General features: G+C 44.1%; 2 protein-coding genes across 3 annotated transcripts; both read right to left on the bottom strand.

Annotated features, from left to right (window-relative positions):
• Positions 1 to 274: 274 nt before the first annotated feature.
• Positions 275 to 5,901, bottom strand: LOC117493377 (cytochrome b-c1 complex subunit 2, mitochondrial). The gene is made up of 14 exons (XM_034143904.1): positions 5,793 to 5,901; positions 4,183 to 4,278; positions 3,928 to 4,077; positions 3,702 to 3,766; positions 3,535 to 3,591; positions 3,314 to 3,438; positions 2,392 to 2,489; positions 2,236 to 2,293; positions 1,854 to 1,949; positions 1,575 to 1,774; positions 1,404 to 1,484; positions 1,222 to 1,298; positions 987 to 1,140; positions 275 to 588 (listed from the first exon to the last, which is right to left on the bottom strand). The coding sequence occupies exons 1-14, from the start codon at positions 5,823 to 5,825 to the stop codon at positions 505 to 507; spliced, it is 1,374 nt and encodes a 457-aa protein (XP_033999795.1). The 5' UTR covers positions 5,826 to 5,901; the 3' UTR covers positions 275 to 504.
• An 8,686-nt stretch (positions 5,902 to 14,587) lies between these two features.
• Positions 14,588 to 24,161, bottom strand: LOC117492298 (kelch-like protein diablo). 2 transcript variants are annotated; one of them, XM_034142466.1, is made up of 12 exons: positions 23,982 to 24,161; positions 23,465 to 23,659; positions 22,475 to 22,609; positions 22,203 to 22,394; positions 21,664 to 21,807; positions 20,098 to 20,284; positions 19,282 to 19,428; positions 19,058 to 19,186; positions 18,061 to 18,261; positions 17,805 to 17,951; positions 15,940 to 16,105; positions 14,588 to 15,413 (listed from the first exon to the last, which is right to left on the bottom strand). In XM_034142466.1, the coding sequence occupies exons 2-12, from the start codon at positions 23,651 to 23,653 to the stop codon at positions 15,257 to 15,259; spliced, it is 1,794 nt and encodes a 597-aa protein (XP_033998357.1). In that variant the 5' UTR covers positions 23,654 to 23,659; positions 23,982 to 24,161; the 3' UTR covers positions 14,588 to 15,256. The 2 variants fall into 2 exon arrangements, with proteins under 2 accessions (XP_033998357.1, XP_033998358.1); XM_034142467.1 differs by lacking the exon at positions 23,982 to 24,161 and adding an exon at positions 23,932 to 23,963.
• Positions 24,162 to 25,125: the final 964 nt, after the last annotated feature.

Below are 25,125 nucleotides of genomic sequence, written 5' to 3' on the forward strand. Positions count from 1 at the left end.
TTATACTTAACAATGCTGCAAAAATAATTACAAGTGAAAACAGGACAGCTAAAAATGTAATGTAGGATGTTCAGCATTGGCAACGTTAAATCCTTCTTAGTCATGTTTGTGCTTTTGTGTCCCTCCATTGGTTGAAGAATGGAACAACATCTCGAAGTGCTGAAAATACCAGCTGCCTGAACAGCCTTAACAGAGATGCCTCAACTCTCCTGATAAAACATGAACCTTAAGTAAATCTGGATTCATTTCAAGATACAAATACAAGCAACAGCCAGTGGTTATCACGTTCTTTAATTTACATAGATATACAGTTAAATTGACAGAAAACAAAAAAGATATTGCATTATGATTCTCCAGGTCCTTGTTGGTGCACTTACTGCAGGACAGACACATGATTGGTCACATCAGATGAATGTTTGCAGGAGGCTTTGATGTCCTCTTTCCTTTTGAAGCAGCCCGGCACAGCGAGCCAGAAATAAAACCAACCGTTCTTATGATTTATCTTCATACTTCATCAACGAAAGGTGTATTCAACAGCTGTCCACAAGATGCCATGGTCTTCTTGCCATCCACAAATTTGTTCGCAGCCTGTCAAGGTAAAGGTCATAGGAAACGCTTTAATTTAAAGCATTTTCTTAAGTGCTAAATTACATCTCCAATACAACTCTATTTACTTAATTAATAAAAGTTGTCACATTATATTATCTTTCTGCATTTATTGGTAGTGCAACTTCTTTGAGTTTTTGTTATGTTAATTGTTCTCAATACATGTTGAGATGATTTCCTCTCATGTTTCAAGTATTTTCTTTCACTGAAAGTAAGATCTGAAGACACCTTCTGTTTATTTTTTGCAAGTAATAGCTTTTTTGAAACCAGATACCTGCTGATAATAATACATTGCAAAAGGGAATGTCTGATAAAAGATCTAAACTTAATGATTCACTTTTGACAAACAGTATCACCACCTCTACAGTAGAGACTCTCACCTTGACCACTTCGTCATGGGTGACACCATCTATGGCCTGGAGGATGGCGTCAGGGAGCTGGTACGCTGCAGTGCTCAGAGCCTGAGCCCCGATCTCCTCCATCAGACTCTCTGCGCTCTCTATCGACATCAGGTACTCTGCCTTCACCTGGTTCCTAAGCAGAGAAGTCAATCATATTGTTCTGGTACAAAGAAGGCTTCACCTTCGTCTGTCTAACGTTACTCAGTGAACTCACTTTGCTCTGATGACGTCCTCCTCCGATACATTTCCCTCTGCCACACCGCTCACCTGAGCAACGGCAGCTTGGATCACCTACACAGAGCACAAGCAGCAGTTTAGAGAAATGTAGACTCTGGCATCAATGCAGATTTTAGATCGGATAACATTTATCTTTGAATTAGTATATTAGTCAATCACCTCTCCTGCTGAGTCAGCTTGTGCAATGGTATATATGCCAAACAGGCCGGAGTCGGTGTATGAGGCATTGAAGGCTGTGGCCTGAAAGACAGCACATTTATAACTAATGCAAACACAGTAAGACTACAACTAAACAACACCAAATAATATCCTCTCTTTTTTTAAACTTACATCAAATGGCTGTGTGGTGGCTTTGGCAATACCCTGGCTCAGCTTGCTGGTGATGTTGGAGCCTCTCTTAATATGTGGCCCAGCTCCCAGGATCCTCTGCAACACGGTGAAGGCATTAGCCTCTGCGCTTCCTGTCACACCGCCCTCGCTGGTAATTAGGGCGTGGACCAGGTCATCGGCGTTCTGCACCCGCAGCTCACCTGCAAAAAACAATAGCATTATGACAATGTTCCAGTGATAAATCTAAGAGGGTAATGTGTTATTAAACTGAAGCTTCACCTCCGCGGTACACAGCCTGAGCCACAGGCGCTCCCGCCCCGCTGCGCTCACTCAGGAGCCCCTCGCCCAACTGCCTTAGGACAGAGTGCTTCACACCTGCACGCAGGAATCAGACAAAACTAATGTTAACATGCAAATTAAGTGGAACAGAGCACACAAGCTGAAAAACACCTTACATTCCCGGGATAGAAAAACATCCATAAAAGTGTATGTGTAATCACTTCAGGCATGTTGACACATGCAGTGTTTGCTTGCGGGCATGTTTCACTCATTACATGTTCAACTAAACTACATTAGTATCTCTGTTGGCCTATATGTTTCTACCCCTGTGTTTGGGCTGAGGCTACATTTGAGGATTGTAAAAATCAGCTGTGACACTCACCTAGTCCTACAAGAGCCATTCTCCCAGTGGTGAAATTGTCCGCAACAAATGAATGCAGCTACAAGGGGGCGATAAGGAGAAGAAAAGTGTGTTAGAGCAAAAGAAAAAAAGCTTATGTCAGATATATTCATATATTTTAATAAATAAGATTCATACCTGTGCAGAAGAGACATGGCCGACCATGTAGTCCGGGCAGTACAGAGAGTTGGACAGGGTATTTTTGTACGCTGCTTCATGCAACTTCTCAATAACACCTGCGGGAGAAAGTAGAAAAAAAAACGGCAAGAACTTTAGTTAGCATGCTCCATAAATTACATCTTGTTTTCCATTCAGTGTGTTTAGTTTCTGTAATGTGACAAATGTCTCTTCACCTCCCCTCTCTGTCTCCCTTACCTGCATTTTTAAAGGGGGATGATAAGGGGGGAAATAAATTGTTTGTTTTTTTTGACAAGTATTTAAAATGTCACAAGAGATGGATAAACCACCAACACAGAATTTCATGTTTTTTACTATGTCTTTGAGCATTTTTAACATTAAATGTAAAGCTAATGAGACCCTGTGATGAGCCAATCCTACTGAAGAATTGCCAGTAATTCATGGACTAGTTTTTTAGAAAAGTCCAATGGCTTTTCAAGATTCAAAGATTTAAAGGCTTTATTGTCAAATGCTCAATAGTTACAGCGGCAGGCATGCACAGTGACCATGACAATCTAAAGTCCCAGGAACCGCTGAACATACAATGATATAATGAATGAAATAATAAATTAAATAGTGCAACATAATGGTGCAGGAGACATAACTGTGCAAGTAAAGGAAGGAATAAGTCAAATGTGTACTTGTAAAATAGAATAAAATGAAATGTAAAGTAGTGGAATAATTACTCTAATAGAGTCATTTAAAGAATGTTGGTGGCATGGACTAAGTGTGCAGGCGTTACCTTTTACCAAATGTTTCTGATAGCCTTGAACCTAAAGTCCTTTGCGTACAATTGCTCTCCTTCGACTCAACATAATGACAGACTGACTCCATTACCACAGTGAGAAAGCAGGATGTTCAGAGCTGAACTGTTGCTACCGACCTATCTGAGGACACTGCTGAGCCAGAGCCTTGTCGATCTTCACTCTGGACGTCAGTTCGGACACCTCCCACGGCCGAAAGTCCTGAGCTGTGATCACGTTGACCAGATAATCAAATAATGAATCTCTGCACACACAGATACAGTCATGTTAACACTTACATAGTCATCAACATGGGAGTAGAACAGCATTTAAGGCTTGACATAAAGAAAGCAGCACTTACATGTTGTCTCTCATGCATCCTGCCGTGTAGACGGTGGTCTCCCTTGATGATGTCACACTAAAAGTAAACAGGTGACAACACAGATGTATCAATGGGGCTATAAGGTAACACTGGTATTTATTTTTAGACTGTCAGTGTGTGCATGTACAGATAGTACCGTCACTGACCTCAGGCTGCCCCCCAGTGCCTCCAAACCACGACAGATCTTGAAGGCAGATGCACGCTTAGTGGTCTAAAACACAACACAAAGTGTTTCCAACAACTTTTTACAGCATGTGGGTGATAAACAGGTTAAGATATAACAGTCCAATGGCTGAGATACTGCTTATCAAAGTACATTTACTCAGGAGAAGTACACAGTAAGCAGCTACAGAACACACAATCACAAGTTACCAGGTTTGCTGCCAGTCGCAGCACATGAGAGACGCCCTGGTTCTCCACAGTCTCATTGCGACTCCCAGCTTTCACAAACACACTGACACTGGACAGCGGGGAGTTGTTCTCCAGCGATGCTATCACCAGACCGTTGGGAAGTTTCGACACCTGAAGCAGCAAAAACAATTGTTACTGGGAACTTGCAATCAAACAATGTCCAGCGTGATTGTAGGCTGAAACAGATATGGGTTTTTATATGTGAGCAGTGCCTACCTGGACATTTTGGGGAGGGAGAGGTTTAGCTAAGGACGGCAGAGCGAGGGGTTCAGTGAGAGCTGGACTCCTCCTGGCAGCCGCATAGCAGCGTTTCTGTAGGAAGAGGAGACACACGATTTAACACAAGCATCTTGTTTTCTTTCACTGCTCTTGACTTGTGTTTTCCAGTTAAAAAGGGGTACAGACTCAACATAAGGATTAAAGAAAAATAAGTTTAACCAAAGACTGGCAATCATGTATCCTGTGAAACCTAAAGATGAGTTGTCTTTACTGACCGCATTAGCATTGGAAAGGGACTGTCTGACAGCGAGGTCAAGCTGTCAAAATAAAACTAAATATAGCGACAAATTAAACTAGCTTTAAGGTGGCTAAAATATTTTTCGCTTAGGCCCCAGTCCACAGCCCAGGAGCTGGTATGTTTCTAAAAACTGGAGCGATATTTACTGTTAGTAATACACTGACTATGGATAGGATCCCCTATCAGACAATCTGGACTATCCCTTTTGCCCACGAAGAGTAATATGACCTCTAATGTTTCCTTACAGCAGCGGTCACCTATCAACCTCTGATACAAGTACATGAGGGCTTAAGAGATACATTTGTTTCCCTGCCCCTCCTCCAAAGTAAATCTGAGGGGTCGGATCATATCACTAACAACAGGTAAGCAACAGGTGTATGCACTATATGATGATATTTGTAGTATTATCAAGTTTGATGATTAAACTTGTTTTTTTATTACACATTGTCTAAGTCAGGAAAAACATTGTGTTTTTAAGATGTATTTCAAATGCAATATTTGTATTCTGTGTGCATGTTTGCAGACCTTTGATATTCAACATGCCCCATGTAGTTTTTGAGAAACAGCCATTTGTGTACTATAATTAGCCTTTGTGTATGGGACCTCCTCCGTGTTGTTTTATATATAATAAAACATATCTTTTTAAGTAGTACCATGTGCCCAAAGATCAAATACAGCATGACAAAGCCTAAAAGACTTGAACAATTGTATTGGGCACAAATAAGTAATGATAGTTTCCACCTCTGGCTTGTCATGCACTGACAGCCTGTCATAAAGCAGAGCTGGTGTGTCAGTGTAATGTTAGGTTGTCCCGAAATAACCCGTGTAACTTTACTAACATTACAGTATAAACACAAATAACATTACACATGTTTCCTGTAAAGTTTAAACAAAGCCTGTGGCCGTAAAATATCTGGTTGTCACTCAGCTATGACCACATTAATTCGTTTGGAGACACCTCAACCAAAATATTTGGGAAAACCTTACCTGGCTTCTGACATGACCTTCAGGTTGCAGGAAGCTAACCAAAAACAAGCTACACAGCTATAAGTATTTAATAAACTGTTTTACTGGAAACGTAACGTTAAACTGGGCTTTCTGTACATGTGACTGACTTCAGGGTGTGATTATGAAACCATGAAAACAAGCCTAACGTTAGATAAACCTGCATTAGCTAGCCACCTAGCAAGCTAACTAGCCAGCAGGCTAACTGGAGCTTAATTCCCCTCTCAAGCAGCTCCAGAATCACAACGAGTTGAACTCCTGACGGTTACACGGCTTATATCAAACTGAGAAAAACGGAACTCACGGGGATATTGTGGAGGGATCGGATTCCTCTCATGACTCCGGTCTCCTTCAACCGGTACAGAAAGACAGATATGGCGGTGGCTGGCTGACGTATTACCCAGAATCCACTGCAGCAGACGATCAAAGATTATATAGGACTTCAAGATAAACTTTTGCAGGAGGTTCAAAGTTACCAAAACTATTATAAACTTAGTTTTGTGGTCGATAAATAAATTGATAGTATACATAAAGATATTCATACTAAGATGTTTTCCCTAATTATGTCTAGTTTAGGATGAGTATGAGATTTTAAATGACGTGAGTGAAGCTTGAACAATAAAAGCTAAATTATGAAGTAGCCTTTCATATATATCAGGGCACTAGTAGTGGTGTCGAAATTCATTCGTCACTTCCTTTTCAGTTTTTGTTTTTTTTAATCTTTTTTCTTATTATTGTTACGTCCTGTCTGTATACACGTGCTTTAAAATGTATTGTTTAATTTTACATATTTGTCATATAATAATCAAAATATATGTTTACAAATGTTACATAGTCTTTGTCAGCATATTTTTGCCACGTTATGCACCCCTTGCTATCTTACATAATAAAAGTGTCACATTCATGAAACTTGCTCCATTCATTGGTACTAGTCCTAGAACTATACCCTAAAAAATGCTTGAGGGTGGGATTAATAGAAACATCTTTTTTTGGGGGGGGCTGCATTTTATGACAGGCCTGGTTATCACAATATGCCCCCCCTTGCTATCTTACAAAATAAAAGGGTCACATTCATGAAACTTGCTCCATTCATTGGTACTAGTCCTACAACTATACCCTAAAAAATGCTTGAGGTTGGGATTAATAGAAACATCTTTTGGGGGGGGGTACATTTTATGACAGGCCTGGTTATCACAATATGCCCCCCCTTGCTATCTTACAAAATAAAAGTGTCACATTCATGAAACTTGCTCCATTCATTGGTACTAGTCCTACAACTATACCCTGAAAAATGCTTGAGGGTGGGAATAATATAAACATCTTTTGGGGGGGGGTGCATTTTATGACAGGCCTGGTTTATCATCCGAGTCAGAAATAAAACAAATATGGAGTGAGGGCTAGTCCTGCAATTGTCCAACACATTTACATACACACAGTAATTAATAATACATGTTGAATGAAATAAAGAAATAAAGTGACATATTATCCATACTAAAATTGTGTACATTATCACACATAAAATAAACATTCACTCCAAAATAATGACTATCATCCTTATTGTTTTAACTCCATCATAACCTTTAAATTACAACAGGATTGTTTGGTCATTATTTTGGAGTGTTTTGGAGATGGAGATAAATCATGGGTCAAAATTGACCCGCGAACACCATGAACGGTAACAGCTTTCGAACACAACACAAGGGTTAAAGATGAATATGACATGTTGTTCACACTGACTTTGATTGCTTACCATGTCACTGGACTCTAATCTTCAAAATGAATGTTTATTTTATGTGTGATAATGTACACAATTTGAGTATGGATAATATGTCACTTTATTTCTTTATTTCATTCAACATGTATTATTAATTACTGTGTGTATGTACGGCCCTCACTCCATATTTGTTTTATTTCTGACTCGGATGATAAACCAGGCCTGTCATAAAATCCACCCCCCCCCCAAAGATGTTTATATTAATCCCACCCTCAAGCATTTTTCAGGGTATAGTTGTAGGACTAGTACCAATGAATGGAGCCAGTTTCATGTATGTGACACTTTTATTTTTGTAAGATATTAAGGGGGGGCATATTGTGATAACCAGGCCTGTCATAAAATGCACCCCCCCCCCATAAGACGTTTATATTAATCCCACCCTCAAGCATTTTTCAGGGTATAGTTGTAGGACCAGTACCAATGAATGTAGCAAGTTTCATGAATGTGACACTTTTATTATGTAAGATAGCAAGGGGTGCATAACGTGGCAAAACTATGCTGACAAAGACTATGTAACATTTGTAAACATATATTTTGATTATATGACAAATATGTCAAATTAAACAATACATTTTAAAGCACGTGTATACAGACAGGACGTAACAATAAGAAAAAAAAAAGATAAAAAAAAAAAAAAACTGAAAAGGAAGTGACGAATGAATTTCGACACCACTCCCATCAAATACGGAGCGAAAAGTTGAACCACAAGAATCAAGACTATATGAGCTACCACTAAACAACTCACAGTCTGAAAATTACCATTAATAAAAACCCTGAACGTTTACTTTTCGGTTTAAACATCGTTTTAAGGTGTAAACGTGTAATTTAGAAATGCACGTTCTATTTCGTATAAGGCTTCGCCCTCTAAGGCTATCGCTATTGGGTAATCCCACTGCACGTGTGCAGCACTGACAGACTTAATCCACGCCCACCTATGACGTGGGCCCCACCTACGGCCTCACTTCCGTATAAATAAGGAAGTAGGCCCGACCATCTGCTCCCATTTTTCTTCAGCACTCCGTTGCAGAAGCACTGGCCCTCTGGCCCACAGACAGCGGAGAGAGGACGCTCTCGCTGCTGCGGCCGAGGATGATTAGCTAGTCCAGGAGTCTTACTCCGTGGACCAAGACCTTGATTTATGGGATCCGAGTGGCGGGCAGCAGTCAGGCGACTCCTTCCCCTCCATTCACGGATCACCATGGGGTTCCCCCGGCCCCATCCTCCCTCTCCTCCGGACGGGGGAGACAGGGCGGGGGCTCGGGGTCAGCCCGACATATGAGTTACGACCGGCTGTGGCTGGCTCGCTTCAGGGAGAAAGGAAGCGGCTTTACACAGACGATACAGGTAAGTACTGCCGGGGATGGGAGCACGCAAACGCGGCTCTCACTCCCCAGGTGTCGTGCACTCATTGTGTCCGTCTCCCTCTGGCCCACAGACAGCAGAGAGCGGACGCTCTCGCGGCTGCGGCTGAGGATGATTGGCTAGTCCAGGAGTCTTACTCTGTGGATCAAGCCCTTGATTTATTGGATCTGAGTGGCGGGCAGCAGTCACGGATCACCATGTGGTTCCCCCGGCCCCATCCTCCCTCTCCTCCGGACGGGGGAGACTGTCAGCCCGACAGCCGAGCCTATGGGTTCGGCTGCCGGGCTGACACCGGGTCACCGGGTCCCTCTATCCGCCATCTCGGATCTGCCGTATAGGCGGTATTCTCCAGGAACTCCCGGAGATCATCGGAAAGGCAGCCGCCTAATGAGATCTCCCCGTTCCCCCGGTTCAGGAGAGCTCTCTTCCGGATGACATAAAAAAGCTGTATAAGCGGCTGCCTCATAGCCTATCGGTTATTAGGCAGCAGGGCTCGCGGCACAAACCGGCTGTCTTTAAAACCTGTCGGTTGATTAAACAGCACGGGCTTGTTTCCTATGTTACAGATATACCTCCACACACCTCCGCTCATTCCTCAAGCGGGTTTGAGCGTGAACGCGCCTCAATGTCCGGTTTACGAGCCTTCTCTTAAACGGAGACATGATGAGAGCTGCTGTGCAATACAACGTGTGGAGGTGCATAAGCCAGCTGGGGTTAACCGGTCGGTTAACAGACAGCGGGGCTCGCCGTTTGAGCCGGCTGTAACCTGTCAGTTAGCAGGCAGCAGGGCTCGCGGCACAAGCCATGCTGTATTTAACCAGGCGGTTATTAGATAGCAGGGCTTGACGTTTAAACCTGATGCTCCTAACCTGTCGGTTAGCAGGCAGCACGGTTTTTTCCTCTGTCCCAGATGTGCCTACTACACACGGTCGTAATGAGCCCAGGGCTGTTATTACGCACTGTGTGAATAGCACTGCACACACCTCGCTCATTCCTCAGCAGGGTTGAGCGGGAACGCGCCTCAATGTCCAGTTTACGAGCCTTAACACTCCTAAACAGAGACAGGGTGAGAGCCGGAGTGAGATGCAGCGTGTGGAGGCCCCCTCCGGCTCTGACGTGGCTCGTCACCATGACAACCACAGCACTTTCCAGAGCATGTCGCGCGCTCTCAGAGTATTACTCAGAGGGCGGCGCGTGTGTTCGGTGGACAGATGGTTAATATTATGCAGCAAGGCCCACCGGGTAAGCCGGCTGCCCCTAACCTTTCGGTTATAGGCAGCATGGCTCGCTGCATAAATCTGCTGTCTTTAAAACCTATTGGTTTTTAGGCAGCTCGGTTTTTCTCCTCTGTCCCAGACCTACCTCCTACACACGGTTGTAATAAGCCCACGAGTGCCATTATTACAGTGTGGACAGCACTGCACACACCTCCGCTCATCCCTTAGGGGTGTTGAGCGTGAACGCACCTCAAGGTCCGGTTTACGAGCTTTCTCCTAAACGTGACATAAATGAGAGTCTGTGTGAAATGCAGCGTCTGGAGGACTCTGGCGTGGCTCGTCACCATGACAACCACAGCACATCCAGAGCAGGTTCGCGCGCTGAGTGGACGGCGCGTGTGTTCGATGGACAGAGGGAAGTACTGTAATATGCAGCAAGGCTCCCCGGTAAAGCCGGCTGCCAATATCCTATTGGTTACTTGGCAGCATGGCTCGCTGCTTAAGCCGGCTGGGTTTTTTAACTTATCAGTTAATAAAACGGCAGGGCTTACTATTCAATTCGTCTACCTTAAACCGTACGGTTATTAGGCAGCACGGATTTTTCCTCTGTCTCAGACGTACCTCCTACCCACGGTCGTAATGAGCTCACGCCCCCCAGGTGTCATGCTCACTAGGTACCCATCTCCCTCTGGCCCTCAAACAGCAGAGAGCGGACGCTCTCGCTGCTGCTGCTGCGGTCGAGGATGATTGGGCAGTCCAGGAGGTTTACTCCGTGGACGAAGCCTTGAGTCCTGGGTCCGAGTGGAGGGCACAAGTCGGATGACTACGCCCCCTCCATTAATGGATCAAAGGGGCCATTATTACGCCTCGTGGGGACAGCACTGCACACACCTCCGCTCATCCCTTAGTGGTGTTGAGCGTGAACGCGCGGTTTAAGAGACTTCTCCTAAAACGGCGACATAATGAGAGCCTGTGTGAAATGCAGTGTGTGGAGGGCTCTGGCGTGGTTTGCCACCAACCACAGCACATCCAGAGAATGTACACCCGGCGCTATCAGAGTATTACTCAGGGTGGCGGCGTGTGTGTCTGATGGACAGATGGATAAGAGGCGGATGGGCAGAGGGTAGTCTCTGTAGTTCGCCTCTCCCCCCCGCAGTTCTACGGGATAACAGGGAACCCTGTCATCCCAGGAACAGTGTCTCGCGCTCCGTGCAGAGCGGCAGGAACTCTGTTAAAGGAAGCCTTTTTCCAGGGTTCCTCAAGGGGAAGAAAATCAGGGGTTTTTACTCCCGCTATTTTCTGGTCCCGAAGGAGACGGGGCGGGGGGAATGAGACCCATCCTCGATCTGTCAGTGTTCAACAAGGGAATGGCCTTTTCCCATGCTGACGATCAAACAGGTGCTGGAGCATCTGTCAAGCCTGGGTTTTCATTATCAAATGGAAGAAGAGCTGTCCTCTTCCCTCCCAGGTTATCATTTAACTGGGAGTGGAATTGAACTCAGCCCGCATGAGAGCGCGACTCTCACAGCGGAGAGGGGAGAAAGTGACAGCTCTCCTCCGGCGCGTCACACCCCGCGGGGCGGTGACAGCCCTCTCCGTGATACAGTTTTTAGACATGATGTCAGCTGGTCACGTGGTGATCGACCTGGGTCTCCTTCACTTGAGGAGACTCCAGAGGTGGTTTATTCGCCTGCGCATCGACCCTGTGCGTCAGAGGAGACGCATGGTGTACATTCCTCCTTCCGTGGGTTTGGTTTTAACCTATTGGAAAAATCTCCACGCCTTGTCAGTGGGGGTGCCCCTGAGCAGAGTGACGTCACACACCGCAGTGTTCACAGACGCATCTCTCGCAGGCTGAGGAACGTGCATGTCGCAGGCAGGGGGGGGACAGTGGCCGGTTCATATGTCTCTCCATATAAACGTGCTGGAATTACTCTTCGTATGGAGAGTAATCCAGCATTTTTTCGCCCCGTTGCGGTACAATCAACATGTGTTGATTCGAACAGACAACAAAGCAGCGGCGGCCTACATAAATCGCCAGGGAGGTGTACGATCAGCGCAGCTGCTACACCAGAGCATCATACACAGCCAAATGGACAGCGTTCCGTTTGACATGTAGGGAAAAGCCTGGACCCCGTTACGGTCACCCTGCCTCACGTGCTGTCGTTCCTCCAGCTGTTGCTGGACAGGAACTGGCTTATAGCACGGTCAAAACATATGCTGCTGCCATTTCATCTTGCCACGTAGGTTTGGTGTCAGCACGGTGTTAGTCACCCTCTGACAAAACGTTTTCTACGGGGAGTACAGAGACTCAGACCTGTGTCACGCGCTTTGGCACCTCAATGGGATTTGGCTTTAGTGTTACGCGCACTGAGAAAAGCTCCATTTGAACCTTTAGATCAGGTCCCCCTAAAAGTTCTTGTCAGCCAAAGTAGCTCTGCTCTTGGCTCTGACATCAGCTAAAAGCGGTGAGTGATTTGTCTGCTCTCTCTGTGGCTCCGTCATGTCTCCAGATCCAAGGAGATGGCAGCTATAGCTGTTTTGCGCCCAAGCCTGGTTTTTATGCTAAAAATTATCACAGGTCTCTTTTTTAGATCAAGAGTGATAACTTTGGAGGGTTTTTTTCCTCCTCCTCACACATCAGAGGAGGAAGCCACATCTCATCTCCTCCATCCCGTGCGCGCGCTGTCATGCTATACGGCATGCGCGGCTGTGTTGCGCAGTTTCCAGCGTCTGTTTGTGCATTACAGAGAGCGCTCAATGGGGCAGCCTCTGTCTGCACAACGCCTGTCACACTGGCTGTGTGAGGCTGTGTCACAGGCGTATGTCTCCTCTGGGGCGGATCCTCCGGAGAACATCAAGCGCACGGCACCAGAGGAATTGTATCAACCTCTATGGTGTTGCACGGAGGACCGACAGTGGAAGACATTTGCACTGCAGCATCTTGGTCTTCCCCCTGTTCTTTTATTCGTTTTTATTTGAGGGATGTCTCCCATTCCTCTCTGAAACACTCAGTACTGAATGTCCTGTCAGAGTAATGTCGGGGACACAACTGTGTGCCCTCTCTCCTGCCTGTCGGCACTCAGAGAGCTGCCCTGTTTCCTCTCTTTTTTCGTTGTAACAAGGACTTTGGTCTCTACTTTTTATAACGACAGGTATTCACCTTCATTCCCTCATGGAGAATATTCATTTTAAATGCTACATTTCCAGGGACTGTGATGCTCCATTACGCATGGCGCAATGGACATGGGTTATTAAATTGAGTAGGTGTGTTTTTTGTGCTCCTGGTAACGGACGGACCAGTGGGGCGTGGACTACATCCTGCTTCGCCCTTAACCCAATAGCGATAGCCTTAGAGGGCGAAGCCTTATACGAAATAGAACTGGGGTTACGTATTGTAACCCAGCTTCTATTGGCGCATTTCCACTACACGGTCGGCCTCGGCCACACTCGGTACGGCTCGGTACGGCTTGGCCGCGTTGGGCCTTAACAGGGCCGACTCACTTCATGCTGCGCTTCCATTACAGTTTAGGAACTGGGGTAGTTACTATAGTAACGCAGTGTAGGCGGAGCCGTGACGTCATCTTCAATGAGAAATCCAGAAACACAACACAGCCGTTAGCTGTGAGCACTCAGAGCTCACAGCTCCTTATATATGTTCAGAAACTCGACAAAAGTTAAACAAGTACACACCACAGAGTGCCTGTGTCATGGTGAATACAGTCGCTGCTTTATTTATGTCTGTATAGGCCGTTGTTGTGAGTGTGGACGGTCGGGGCATATACTGCGTTAGCTTAGCCAATCTCCATCTAGAAAAACACGAATTTTAAAAGGTTTTTCGCCTGCCGTCTGTCTGCAGACTTGACAAAGCATTAATTCATGGTTTTTACTAACCGGTATCAGTATGTTGTTACTTCGGCATCATTTTGAAACGTGTATTACAATTAAATCACGGTCAAATATGTCCATCTTGTTGTAGTTCTAGCCCTCTTGCCAGCGCTCCTCTCTCTAGTTTAGCATACTCAGCCCGACTCAGCCCTGTTTGTTGGCCCCGATAGAACCACAATTTTCTAGGGCCAGAAAAGAGGGGAAAAAGTGGCCTCGCGCCGTGCCGCACCGGAACGAGGCCTAGTGGAAGCACAACCAAAAAAGGGGACGGCACGACACGGCACGCTTAAAGCGAGCTACGCGCTGCAATGGAAATGCGCCATAAGAGTATAGGCGCAGCCCTCTAAGGTTCGGGCCCCAGTGGCTCCGTGAATAGCTGAAGAAAAGCTGTTGGCGTGGGAGCAGTTGGTCGGGCCTACTTCCTTATTTATACGGAAGTGAGGCCGTAGGTGGGGCCCACGTCATAGGTGGGCGTGGATTAAGTCTGTCAGTGCTGCACACGTGCAGTGGGATTACCCAATAGCGATAGCCTTAGAGGGCTGCGCCTATACTCATAGAAGCTGGGTTACAATACGTAACCCCAGTTCCCGTGACAAGGGGGGCATTTCATGATGGGGGTGCATCATTTGACACAACACCGGCACTAAATACGGCAAAGTACTTGGTGTGAACGCGCCTATTGAGTCAAAATGAAATGCAATAAATAAAAACAATACGTAGCTTGGTCTATTATCTCTTTACTTTATATAGTGGACATTTTCTACTGGCTTTGCTTCAATATACACATTTGCAAAACGTTTAAAGTTGTTTAAGCCCGTTTCTGAAATAGCAACAACAAAACAAATTGCACTCGCAATACATAATTGAAACTATTTATTAGAACCCACTCCATTAAAAGTCACTACAATACATGACACATATTACAAAAATAGAATCAACATATTACAGGTAGTAAAGACTATAATTCAGAACTTACAAAGCATTACTTACAAAAACACAGCTCACAGACAACTTTTTCACGTGTGACCTTCAAAAAGATTCACAGAAAGATTATTTGGCCCATAGAGAATCTTTTGATGGAGTGAAATGTTTACATTTTTTAAAATATCTTTCCCACAGCTAATCACACCCCAATAAATACTTCACATATTTATAACAGTACAAAAATACACTACGTTGGCTATTCACAGATTTGAGGTGTTCGAACATCAAAACAGTACCGTAAACATACATCATACAGAGAGCCAGATCATACTGCTGACTCAATCGTCAATCAGTAACTTAAGATCTGTGTACCATATGTCTTTTGTCATCAAGGCAAAAATGGGACACAATTGTGACTCATTCCACAAGCAGACGTCGATCAAAAACCGACTACTCTTTGCCGCCGGTAACAGCTCAATCAGCGCCGTGCCAGATCCCGGCATCCCATCTCAGTCAGCTGCTCTCCACAGCTCTGAGCTTTGTAGGGCACTGTCCCCTAATGAGGGTGCAATGAACAACCATGAAAGATTCAGACACTGTCACTCAAATGTCGTTTGGCGTCCCGGGTAAGCAGCACATGTGGATGTCCTTCCTGAGCTGGAGAGACACACAGCTGAGCCAGCGGCGACTGGTGGGCATCTCCCCGACGATCTCCCACGCGTCCGTCTCATCACAGTACCTCTCGATCGTGTCGTGATATCTGCATGTACAGGGGAAGGAGCATTAGGAGTAGGAAGGCAGTAAATGTCTTTTGGTTTTAATGCAAGAAAAAAAAGCCACTTCACATTCCTCTTTACATTCCAACTGCATAAGAGCAGTTCATTCATTTTTTTACATAAATACAATTGAAAACTTGAAAAAAATATCTTACTGGGATTATTTTGGCTGATATTGTGATACGCCTCATGATAATGGAAGAAAAATGTTGTATCATTATTCTTATTTCATTCAAACATTTTAAATGATCGTGCTGTAATGTTTTTCATGAGGATCTTCTTAAAAACAGAGTTTAAAAAAACAAATTAATGGAATCTTTCACATATTTGCCTTCCTCGGATTTGGATATTGCACTAGTCCATCTTGTGATGGTGATAACATTCAATTATCATCAATTGTTAAGCCCTAATGTATTGTCAAATCCTGGACTCATGCAGAAGTTCCTGCTGGGATCAGATGACATTACATTGACAAGCAACTTTTCAAAATGTTCCAGATGAGCCCCTCACCTGTCCCAGCCCTCTGCTCCTCCCAAGACGTAGATCTTTCCATCCACCACTGCCGCCCCGGGCCGGTACCGTCGTTCTTTCATGGGGGCGCACATGGTCCACTTGTTGGTCTTTGGATTGTAACACTCCACCATATCCGTGTTCTCTGTTGAGGCGTCCCATCCTCCTGTGAGAATAAACAAGAGATCGTCATGATCTTGTTTGATTTCAATGTATATAAAAGGTCTTGCTGTGTTGTTGTCGGGTGCTATAAAAGAAGATTGTAACTTTTGTAAATTAGTGCCCATTTCTGATTGTTTAAACGTTTCAGCCAAACAAAAATATGTAACCTGAAAAAAAAAGAGAAAAAATAATCTGGGCTGAAAATGTCTTGCCACTGTCAGCAGTAATGATTTAAATAAATTAACTAAATGTAAATTATTCAAGCTCATATTTCATGATTGTACTTTGCTTAGTGCTGCGAGTTATCTCCTTTTAGTTTCTAAAAAAATATATCATTTTATATTAGTACATCAGATGTAAACAGTGGCCAACATGGGCATTACATGTTTGTGTGTCGAAATAACTTCTTATTGCGCACATTTATCCAAAAACTTGCTTTGTATTTTATCAACATTTTATTTTGTATTAAATGTTGCACTCCCACTAAATAATGCTCTGAGCAGAGATGGAGTACTCGAGTGCCGATTTTCGGGACTCGTGACTCGACTCTGACTCGCGCACTGATTGACGCGACTCGGACTCGTGAATTCTCGCGCACGATGACTTGGACTCGGACTTGTGAATTATCGCGTACGCTGACTTGGACTCGGACTCGGACTCGTGAATTTTCCCCCCCACGATGACTCGGACTCGACTTGTACATTGACGCTCCGACTTGGACTTGGACTCGGACTCGAGCAAGTTTTCTCTAGAGTCTGATGTCCTCTATCCTGGCGTGTGCACCTGTGAGGCGAGTTCACGTACTGGGCCCCGCTATTCCAGTCTAAAGATGTCTAGAGACACACCCCGAATCGTGCTGTATGCTTTCACACATTCTGCTTCCACATTGGAAAAGAGCAGCGCAAAATGCTTGTTATGTGGAAACAATATTGAAGAGAAGGCTCCGTAACACATTACTCTAAGGATCGAGTTCAGACATATAGGCTGTCTTGAACACTATCATCAGAGTAACGTGATCTAATCAATAAATAAAGATTCAGCCATAACACGAAAGCACATGGCTACTTAACATGCAGAATGAGTCATTTTGCATGCTAAGTAGCCATGTGCTTTCTGGGGCTTAATCTTCATCAGTAAACCGATTTAACCGGTAAAAGTTCCTTCAAAATAAGAGTCCCGATCTTATTACTATCAAAATAAAAGTGCAAAACGAAAACTTTACCATAGGAAAATATTGGCATACAAATATAATCACTTCTCTAAAAAGGTAACTCATTTTAAATATAGTTTATTTATATATAATAATAATAATAATATTAATATTAGTAATAAGCTTTATATTTGTATAGCACCTATTACAAGAATTGTAGCCAAACTCGCTTCACAGCAGTTCAATAGACAGATTAGTATAACATGACAGAATGAAAGCAATGTAGAGGAGCAGCTACATTTCAACACATATATCCACGAAGATTAATACATGAAGACTTGTGACTCTGACTTGACCTCTTCTTAGGTGACTCTGACTTGGACTCGAACACAGGTAATGATGACTCGGACTCGACTCGGACACTCCTTGGGTGACTCGGACTCGAAGAGTGGTGACTCGAGAGTGACTTGGACTCGTGAATTGGTGACTTGACTACAACACCGGCTCTGAGGCACAATGGTGGGGAATAGCTGCTGTAAAGTGTGTTACATACCTATAACATAAATCTTTCCTTTGAGTGTGCAAGCAGCTGAACCGGAGCGGGCGATCTGCATGGGGGCAACCTCGGTCCACATCGAGCGTTTAGGGTTGTACACCTGAGCGAGGTCTGTGCCGTCACCACCCTCTAGAACGGGTCCACCTACCAGGACAGGTTGACACAAGCATAATAAGTGGTAAAACTGCAAATATTTTAGTCAAAAAGCACAACCTCAGGAAAAACGTTCACATGTGTAGCCTGTGTTTCCTACCAGTAACGTAGAGCAGTCCGTCCAGGGCCACCACAGCGGGGCTTGTGACGGCCATCTTCACCGACTCTGTGAACTGCCAGGAGTTGGTGTGAGGGTTGTAGCACTCCACAGAGTCCAGGCGGGACCCCTCCTCCCACGCCCACCCCTCCCACCCCTCCCACCCCCCCACTGCATACACAAAGCCATCCAGCATCACCAGGCCTGAGGGCAAGATTAACCAAATCAGTAATCACGTTTTATCTAAACATGACAGATATTTACCCCCACATGTTAGAGTTAACTGAGCTAAGAGCTTCGATGTGTCCTGGCTCAGCGGCGGAAACAAAACGTATGCGTGTAGTCTGTTTCTACACGGTAAAAAACAATTCTTATCTTTTAGGGTTGGGTTCCGAACTCTATCGACTGTGTTACATATCTATTCAAATGGGGCCAACTTTTAGTGCCTGGGAGGCAGAGTATATGATCTGCAGCCATGCCGCACCTCAGTGTAGTGTTTAATGTGCTGGCAGAGGAAAAGAGAAAGAGGTGTAGATTGTTCCATACATAGAGAGTCTAGGTAACAGCATCCCATAGTGGTTCCAAGTCTGGTAACATTTTTCATACTCGACATACAAACTCAATACAACACTTGTACACAAAATGCAAAGCTGGCGTTCTCACGTTATACACAAGTGACAGAGTGACAGGCTGAAGGTAGTGGTGAGATTCGAGAGGAAGATAGGGAAGGGGTTTACTTTGTGTGATGTGTTATGTATTTAGAAGTTTGGAACTGAAATGACATTTTCTTAAATAAGGAGACAGTAAAAGAGCCTCAAAAGGAGCCATTGGTTAATAGTTCAAATGTGAACGTTACCCTATTCTACTCTTTCAACTAAAACTTGGCTATAATCAAAAATGATTAGCCAACACAGACAGATTTATGACATCTTATAAATGAGTTTAAATCACTGAAAGGCCTAATCAGGTCCTATGTGTTGTTGTAGTGAGAGTGCCTCACCTAACTCAGAGCGAGAAACATTCATGGGAGCCATCTCCATCCAGGAGTCGAAGCAGGGGTCGTAGCGCCACATCTCCCTGCTGGCTGAGCCGTCAGGAAACTCTCCTCCTGCCAAATACAGAGTGGAGTCTGCAGAGGAGGAGCGGAGGAAAAAGACGTGTCACATAGCTGCTGCTCATTTCAGAGAGAGGGGGACACAATATGGAGTTTTAAATTGATCTCACCGGACACGACCAGCCCGTGTTTCCTCACAGCGAAGGGCAAGTCGGCCAGATTCTTCCACTGATTGGTCAGAGGATCGAAGCTCTCCACGCTGCGCAGCACCCCCTTGTCGTCCTCCCCGCCAACTGTCACTATCACTTCAGCTATCCCTGTTGCCGTGGTAACAGTAGTAGAACAACAGAGAGACGTGAGCCGAGGCACGCTTGCCTTTGGATAGATATTCATCTAATCCCTGTAGGATACAATATGGTCGTATACAGGGCTGTGACTGTTGTTGGGATTATTTTTAAATCATACAGTATCTTAATCCGTTTGGTCGATTCGTTTTTGGTCCATAGACTGCCTCACAATTTCTACAATTTCTGTGCAAATTGACAGCTCTGTTTAGTTTTTGCCCGTTATGATGCCGCCAAACCCAAACATATTTGGCTTAATTAAATCCAGCAAATATTTACTTTTGAGAAGCTGGAACCTATGAATTTGTGGCATTTTTGCTCAAAACATGACTTTATTAAATCAATGATTACAATAGTTGCTGATAAACCTTGATTGACTGATCGATCAATCCACTAATCGTGTTAGATGTAGAAGTTTGTGAGCACCTACAGAGAGAATTGCTGAAACCAGATGCAAAAGCTGTCAAATATCCCATAGTAATCCCACAATCGCTTGAAAACCCCCTAAAAGAATAGCTTGTTTAGTGAGGCCGTGCTGGACCATTTTCTGGAATTGCAGATGAGTCGATAAGATTCAAAGTATGTCACAGTCACTTATGTGATATTTTTTCAAGAATAGCTATAGAAAGTGAACGTGTGTACCTGTGGACCTGCGCGGCCTCGCTCGGGGACAGTAGAGCTCTCCGCGGCGGTCCTTCAGCAGCAGGTAGTCCTTGGCCTCGGAGATGAGCTTCTGGCAGGCCTGGTTCTCCTTCACCACATCCAGAGACTCGATCACATCGTGGAGGTAGTACGGGCTGATGAGAGACAGGCGGATGTGTTCAAGGACCTTTGAGGAAGGATTAGAAAAAGAGAACTCTAAGGAACTGCCACTGTGACAGTTATCACTGCTGGTTGGAAAGTCACAGGAGTTAAAAATGCTAAAAATGAAGCCAGGAACTCTTTAGCTAAGCACACTCACCGGATAAGATGTTAGAAAATGATTAGTCTAGTACAGTACATAACCCCTCATGATAGCACGACCAGTTTAATTTATACTTTTAGAGACATAGCTCAGCTTGAACACTCATCACAGGTTTCCTTTGATGGTTTCCCTGATAGCTTCAGTATGCTACAGTATCTCTAGAATGTCTTTCGACCTTCCGTAGAATGTAATGTTTGGAAATGATTAAGTATATCTGTCTTCATCTCCAGCATGGTAAAACAAGAGTGCAAAACACCTCAAAGGAAAAGAAGGCAACAATGACAACAGACAGCGTTCTCCAGAGGTGGCATGTCATCCTTCATTTATGAATGTCTTAAAGGGCCCATGTCATGCTTTTCCGGTTATTACCCGTCCCCTTGTGTGTTATGAAGGTTTTTCTGCATGTGAACGGTCTGCAGAGTCAAAAACCCTCAAAGTACACCCTGTAGCGAGTAAAACTCAGAAAAGACCTGTCTATGCTGCCCCAAAACGCCTCGTTGGAGATTTCTCATTTTCCATTGTATGCTTTCTGGGTTCTGTGACGTGTGAACACCCAAATCAACAACAAATTACCGGATTGGCCCAAATGGACCAATCCGTGGAGCACCTCACACACCAGGATCCCTTGGCTAACTAACAGGGAGTCCCATTGACTTGCATAGAGCTCCCTGAACGCTGGTAATAGACGAGTTTGGATCGCGGAGAAATGCTCTCCGCAGACCCATTCTCACAGCGTTATAAACCTTTTTCTTACTCAATATCAAGCCACACTTATTGTTTTGACTTCGGCTGTGAGTGTTTGTGTGTGCTCAGGATGAGTTTAGCTTGTTCTCGCTGTATCACCGACCCGGAAACCTGTCCGCTCCTCGCAGCAGTTCGCAGCAGTGGCGAGCAGCAACGAGCCTCGCAACGTCCCGACCAATCAGAGCACACTGGGCTCACAGGGAGGGGGGGGGGGGGCAGGAGCTCCAACAAGCCGTTTAGGACAGAGAGTGAATACACATACTATACAGAGATGCTGTATGAGAAACCAATGTGATATTGGAAAATTGCACAATTTAAATCTATTCTAGTATACCTCAACAATGGAAATATGATCAGTAGAAATGGCCATGACATGGGACCTTTAAAGACTAACAGCTGCTCAGCACTGTGACTCACCATATAAAGAGATGCCTACTGCTCGATACTATACTTCAAATGTATACATGAACAATAAAATATTAAACTGTGTGTAAACTGACCTTTTCAAAGCTCTGTTTTCGAGTGGCACATTTGTTCAACCAGGACATGGCGGCCTCAAACACCAGCTCCTCTTTAGGCACATTGAGATAATCACTGGCAATGATTTCTGTCAGTTTGTCCACACACAGAGACAGGAACTCCTCCTAGTGGGAAAAAAACGAGACATGAAACTGTGTGAAAAATAAATCTTAACCCGTTTTGTATTAGGACAAAATATCAATGGGATTTAACTAACAATAATTTCTCCATTAAATCATGTAAACTTGTTATCTATATACAATTAGTGAAGAAAGATTGACATTAAAGTTGACTTTGACTTAAGTGAAAAACTATTCAGTAAAGTTAGAACTATACATTTATTTGTTACATTTAGTTTTTTAAAGTTTTGAAAGCAATGTTTAGTTCAAACCTGATGTTGCCTTCCATGTTAAAGAATGCTCCCATTCACTTCCATACATGCGTATTAACTAAACACAGCAGATACCCAAGCCCCAGGTATCAGCATGTAGACTGAAAAGGTTTGATCAGCGTTTCTCACCTGCTGAGAAACGCTGCTGAATTGCTCATGAATGTACTCCATGCTGCGTTTTTCCAACAGCTTACAAGAATGGGCCTCAGCGAAGCAGTGAATCCCCACACAGTTCATCTCGTCCATCTGACGCTCCATAAAGCGACAACAGGCCTCTCGAACGGCCATCACGTCCAACAGGTTGGCTGCTGCCAGCAGAGCCTGGAACAAATGTTGTTTTTCAGCAGAGATTCTTTAGAGGAAGGGTGCCAGTGAAGAAGAAAGAATGGCTGATACTTTACCTGCACATTTGCTTTAGAAATGTAGACCTCTGAGGTGTAGGCATAGCTCACCAGCATGCCAATCATCTGAGGCTCAACTCCATTAATGGCAACCCGTTCCTGTTTGGACTCTATCAGGTCAGTGGAAAACATTGCCTGGAGAGATGAAGGAGGAAACACCCAAAAATCCAAACTGTTTACATGAATTTGTAGCGTATGAACATCTGGACTCCATGAGTTGTTGGTCCAAAGAAATGTGGGCATGTGTATGAGAACTTAACATTGAATATTTTTAGACTGATATTGCCAAAGTTAGATGTATTGAATCATTGTAATGTGCTGAAACCGTAATCCATGCATTTATATCTTCCAGGCTTGATCATTGCAATGTCCTTTTCTCTGGTCTGTCCAATTCTGATACGAGAACTGTTCAGTTTCAGCAGTCCAACATTATGAAGCTAGAAACGTGACAAAAACTAGAACGTTTTACCATATAACATTTTGGCCTATCCGTAGTGGTTACAAGGCCATGCTACAAGGCCATGCATGGTCTACTCCATCTAGGCTAATAAATCCATACTGTAAACTGTCACTCTTGATGCTGGTCATTCCTTCAGTTGCTTCAGATCCCTGTCGGAAAGGGCTGTCTGACAGCAAGGTAGAGCTGTGAAAATATTTAAAGTATATACATAAACTTTTTTGTGAGTGCTTTTTTGTCCACAGCACTACACTGTTATTTTGTAGTACTTATGTGCTGGTACTCGTGTCTGCTTGTCCATCTACTCACATAAGAACCTTTAAGGACCTCATCCAACTACACTTCAAAGAATCCGATCTATCCCATTGACATTGCATTTTTTGTGTTTACTTTTATGCTTGCTGTATGATGCATCACATTCCATGCAATCTTTGTAATTGTCAAGTGTATTGGGTATCTTCACTTTAACAGAAATTGAGTGATTGATTGAGTGTGTCACTGCCATGACTGTGGTGACTGAGAGCTGTGTTTACCTGGAAGTAAGAGCTAAAGGAGGCCAGCACAATGCGATGGCAGGGGAACTCCTTGCCTCCGCAGCACAGGGTCACATCACAGAAGGCGTTGTTGAGCCTCAGGTTGTTGAGGCCCTGCAGGACGGTGTTGGGGTGGCTGGCCTCCACAAACAGGTAGTCCTCCTCGCTGCTCACCGAGGCCGGGGCCATTTCTCACTTTGGTGGTGGAGAGACAAACAGACAGCACCCCTTGACTGTCAATTCACGTGTTAGATAAAACCGACAATTTAAAGATTAGCCGGTCTTCACTTCTTTTCAGTAAGTTAGTTGCTGTTCAAAATTGCCATGTGTAAAAGTCGCAGGAGAAGCAACACGACGGAGAGAGGACGTGAGATTGCCTATTAGCGGACTAATTAGGTTTAGCGAATCATAGCAGCCGATATCTCTCTCTGGAGTCATACTATCCTTCGTTTCAGCAGAATACATACCAGGCACATACAGGCGATATAAAGCATTCAGCAGTTGTAAAACATAATACCTGTTAGACACTGTTACGTGCCGTGGTTTTTTTGTGTGTGTCTCTCTCCCCCTGATTGTCTCCCTCCAGGTGCAGCCTCTCCCTCAGGTGCTCCCAATCCCCAATCAGGTCAGTCTCTCTCTTCCTTCTCCTCTGGCTGCATGTGTGACATGTGCAGCATGTTTGGTGTCTCTGTGTGAGACCTTAACCTGTTCATTGTTAGCTGTGCTCCAGTTTACCTTTGTGTATTGTTTACTTTGGTCACTTTGTTTTAGGAGAATGTTGTTCTTAGTTTACCTTAAGTTTGCTTTGCAAATTGGCTGGTGAGCCTCTTTTTCTTTTATTAATTAAAACATCACCTTGTGGCTTCACAAATCAGTTTGCTCTCCTTTTTTCTCTCGCCCGGTTATTTTATATTGTGTTACTTCCCTTTGGTATGCATTGAACGTATCAGACACAATCGTGACCACAACAGTACGAGCCAACCCTCTGCAGTCACAGTTTACCGTCAAACGGTAACGACAGGGCTTTAAAGCCTCTCACCGGAAGTCCCGCCCACAGCTCAAGAGCAATCACCCCCAAGTACTTCCGACTTTGTGTAAATTCCCAAGCTGAGAAAAAAGTGCAATGTTTGGAATATTAACCAAAGTCTTTAATGCATTTGTTTTACTATTATATGCAATACGTTACTTTAAGACTAGAATGATAGTCCTACATTGCCTAACACTAGTCATAATGTTGAAACTAAGTGTATAAATGACATAAATGACATGTTGAACATAGTAAATGTAGCACTTAATTCTTTGATTTTCTGGGCTTGTAATGGGTTCCACATAAGCAACATAACAAAGGTTACCTCAAATTTGTATATACTTTTTTGTGAAATTAAAAAATTGGAAACCCAAGCTAATAAACCCAAAATAAGTAATACAAACTGTCAAACAGTTATGTAGTCCTAAACCATGTAAAAAAGATCATCATAAGTCATGCATATTATTTTTCTTTAATTAATTATGCATTTTTTACTTTACCTTATATTAGTTGTTTATACATCAAGCACGCATGGAACCATGCAAGGAATTATTTAAAGTCCTCTCTCTGGCAATTTGAAAAAAATAACCATATTTTTTAACCAACATACTGTGTTCACTGGCTATTTGGTTGC

This window comes from Trematomus bernacchii, unplaced genomic scaffold (genome assembly GCF_902827165.1).
Source record: "Trematomus bernacchii unplaced genomic scaffold, fTreBer1.1, whole genome shotgun sequence".
Lineage (NCBI taxonomy): Eukaryota > Metazoa > Chordata > Actinopteri > Perciformes > Nototheniidae > Trematomus > Trematomus bernacchii.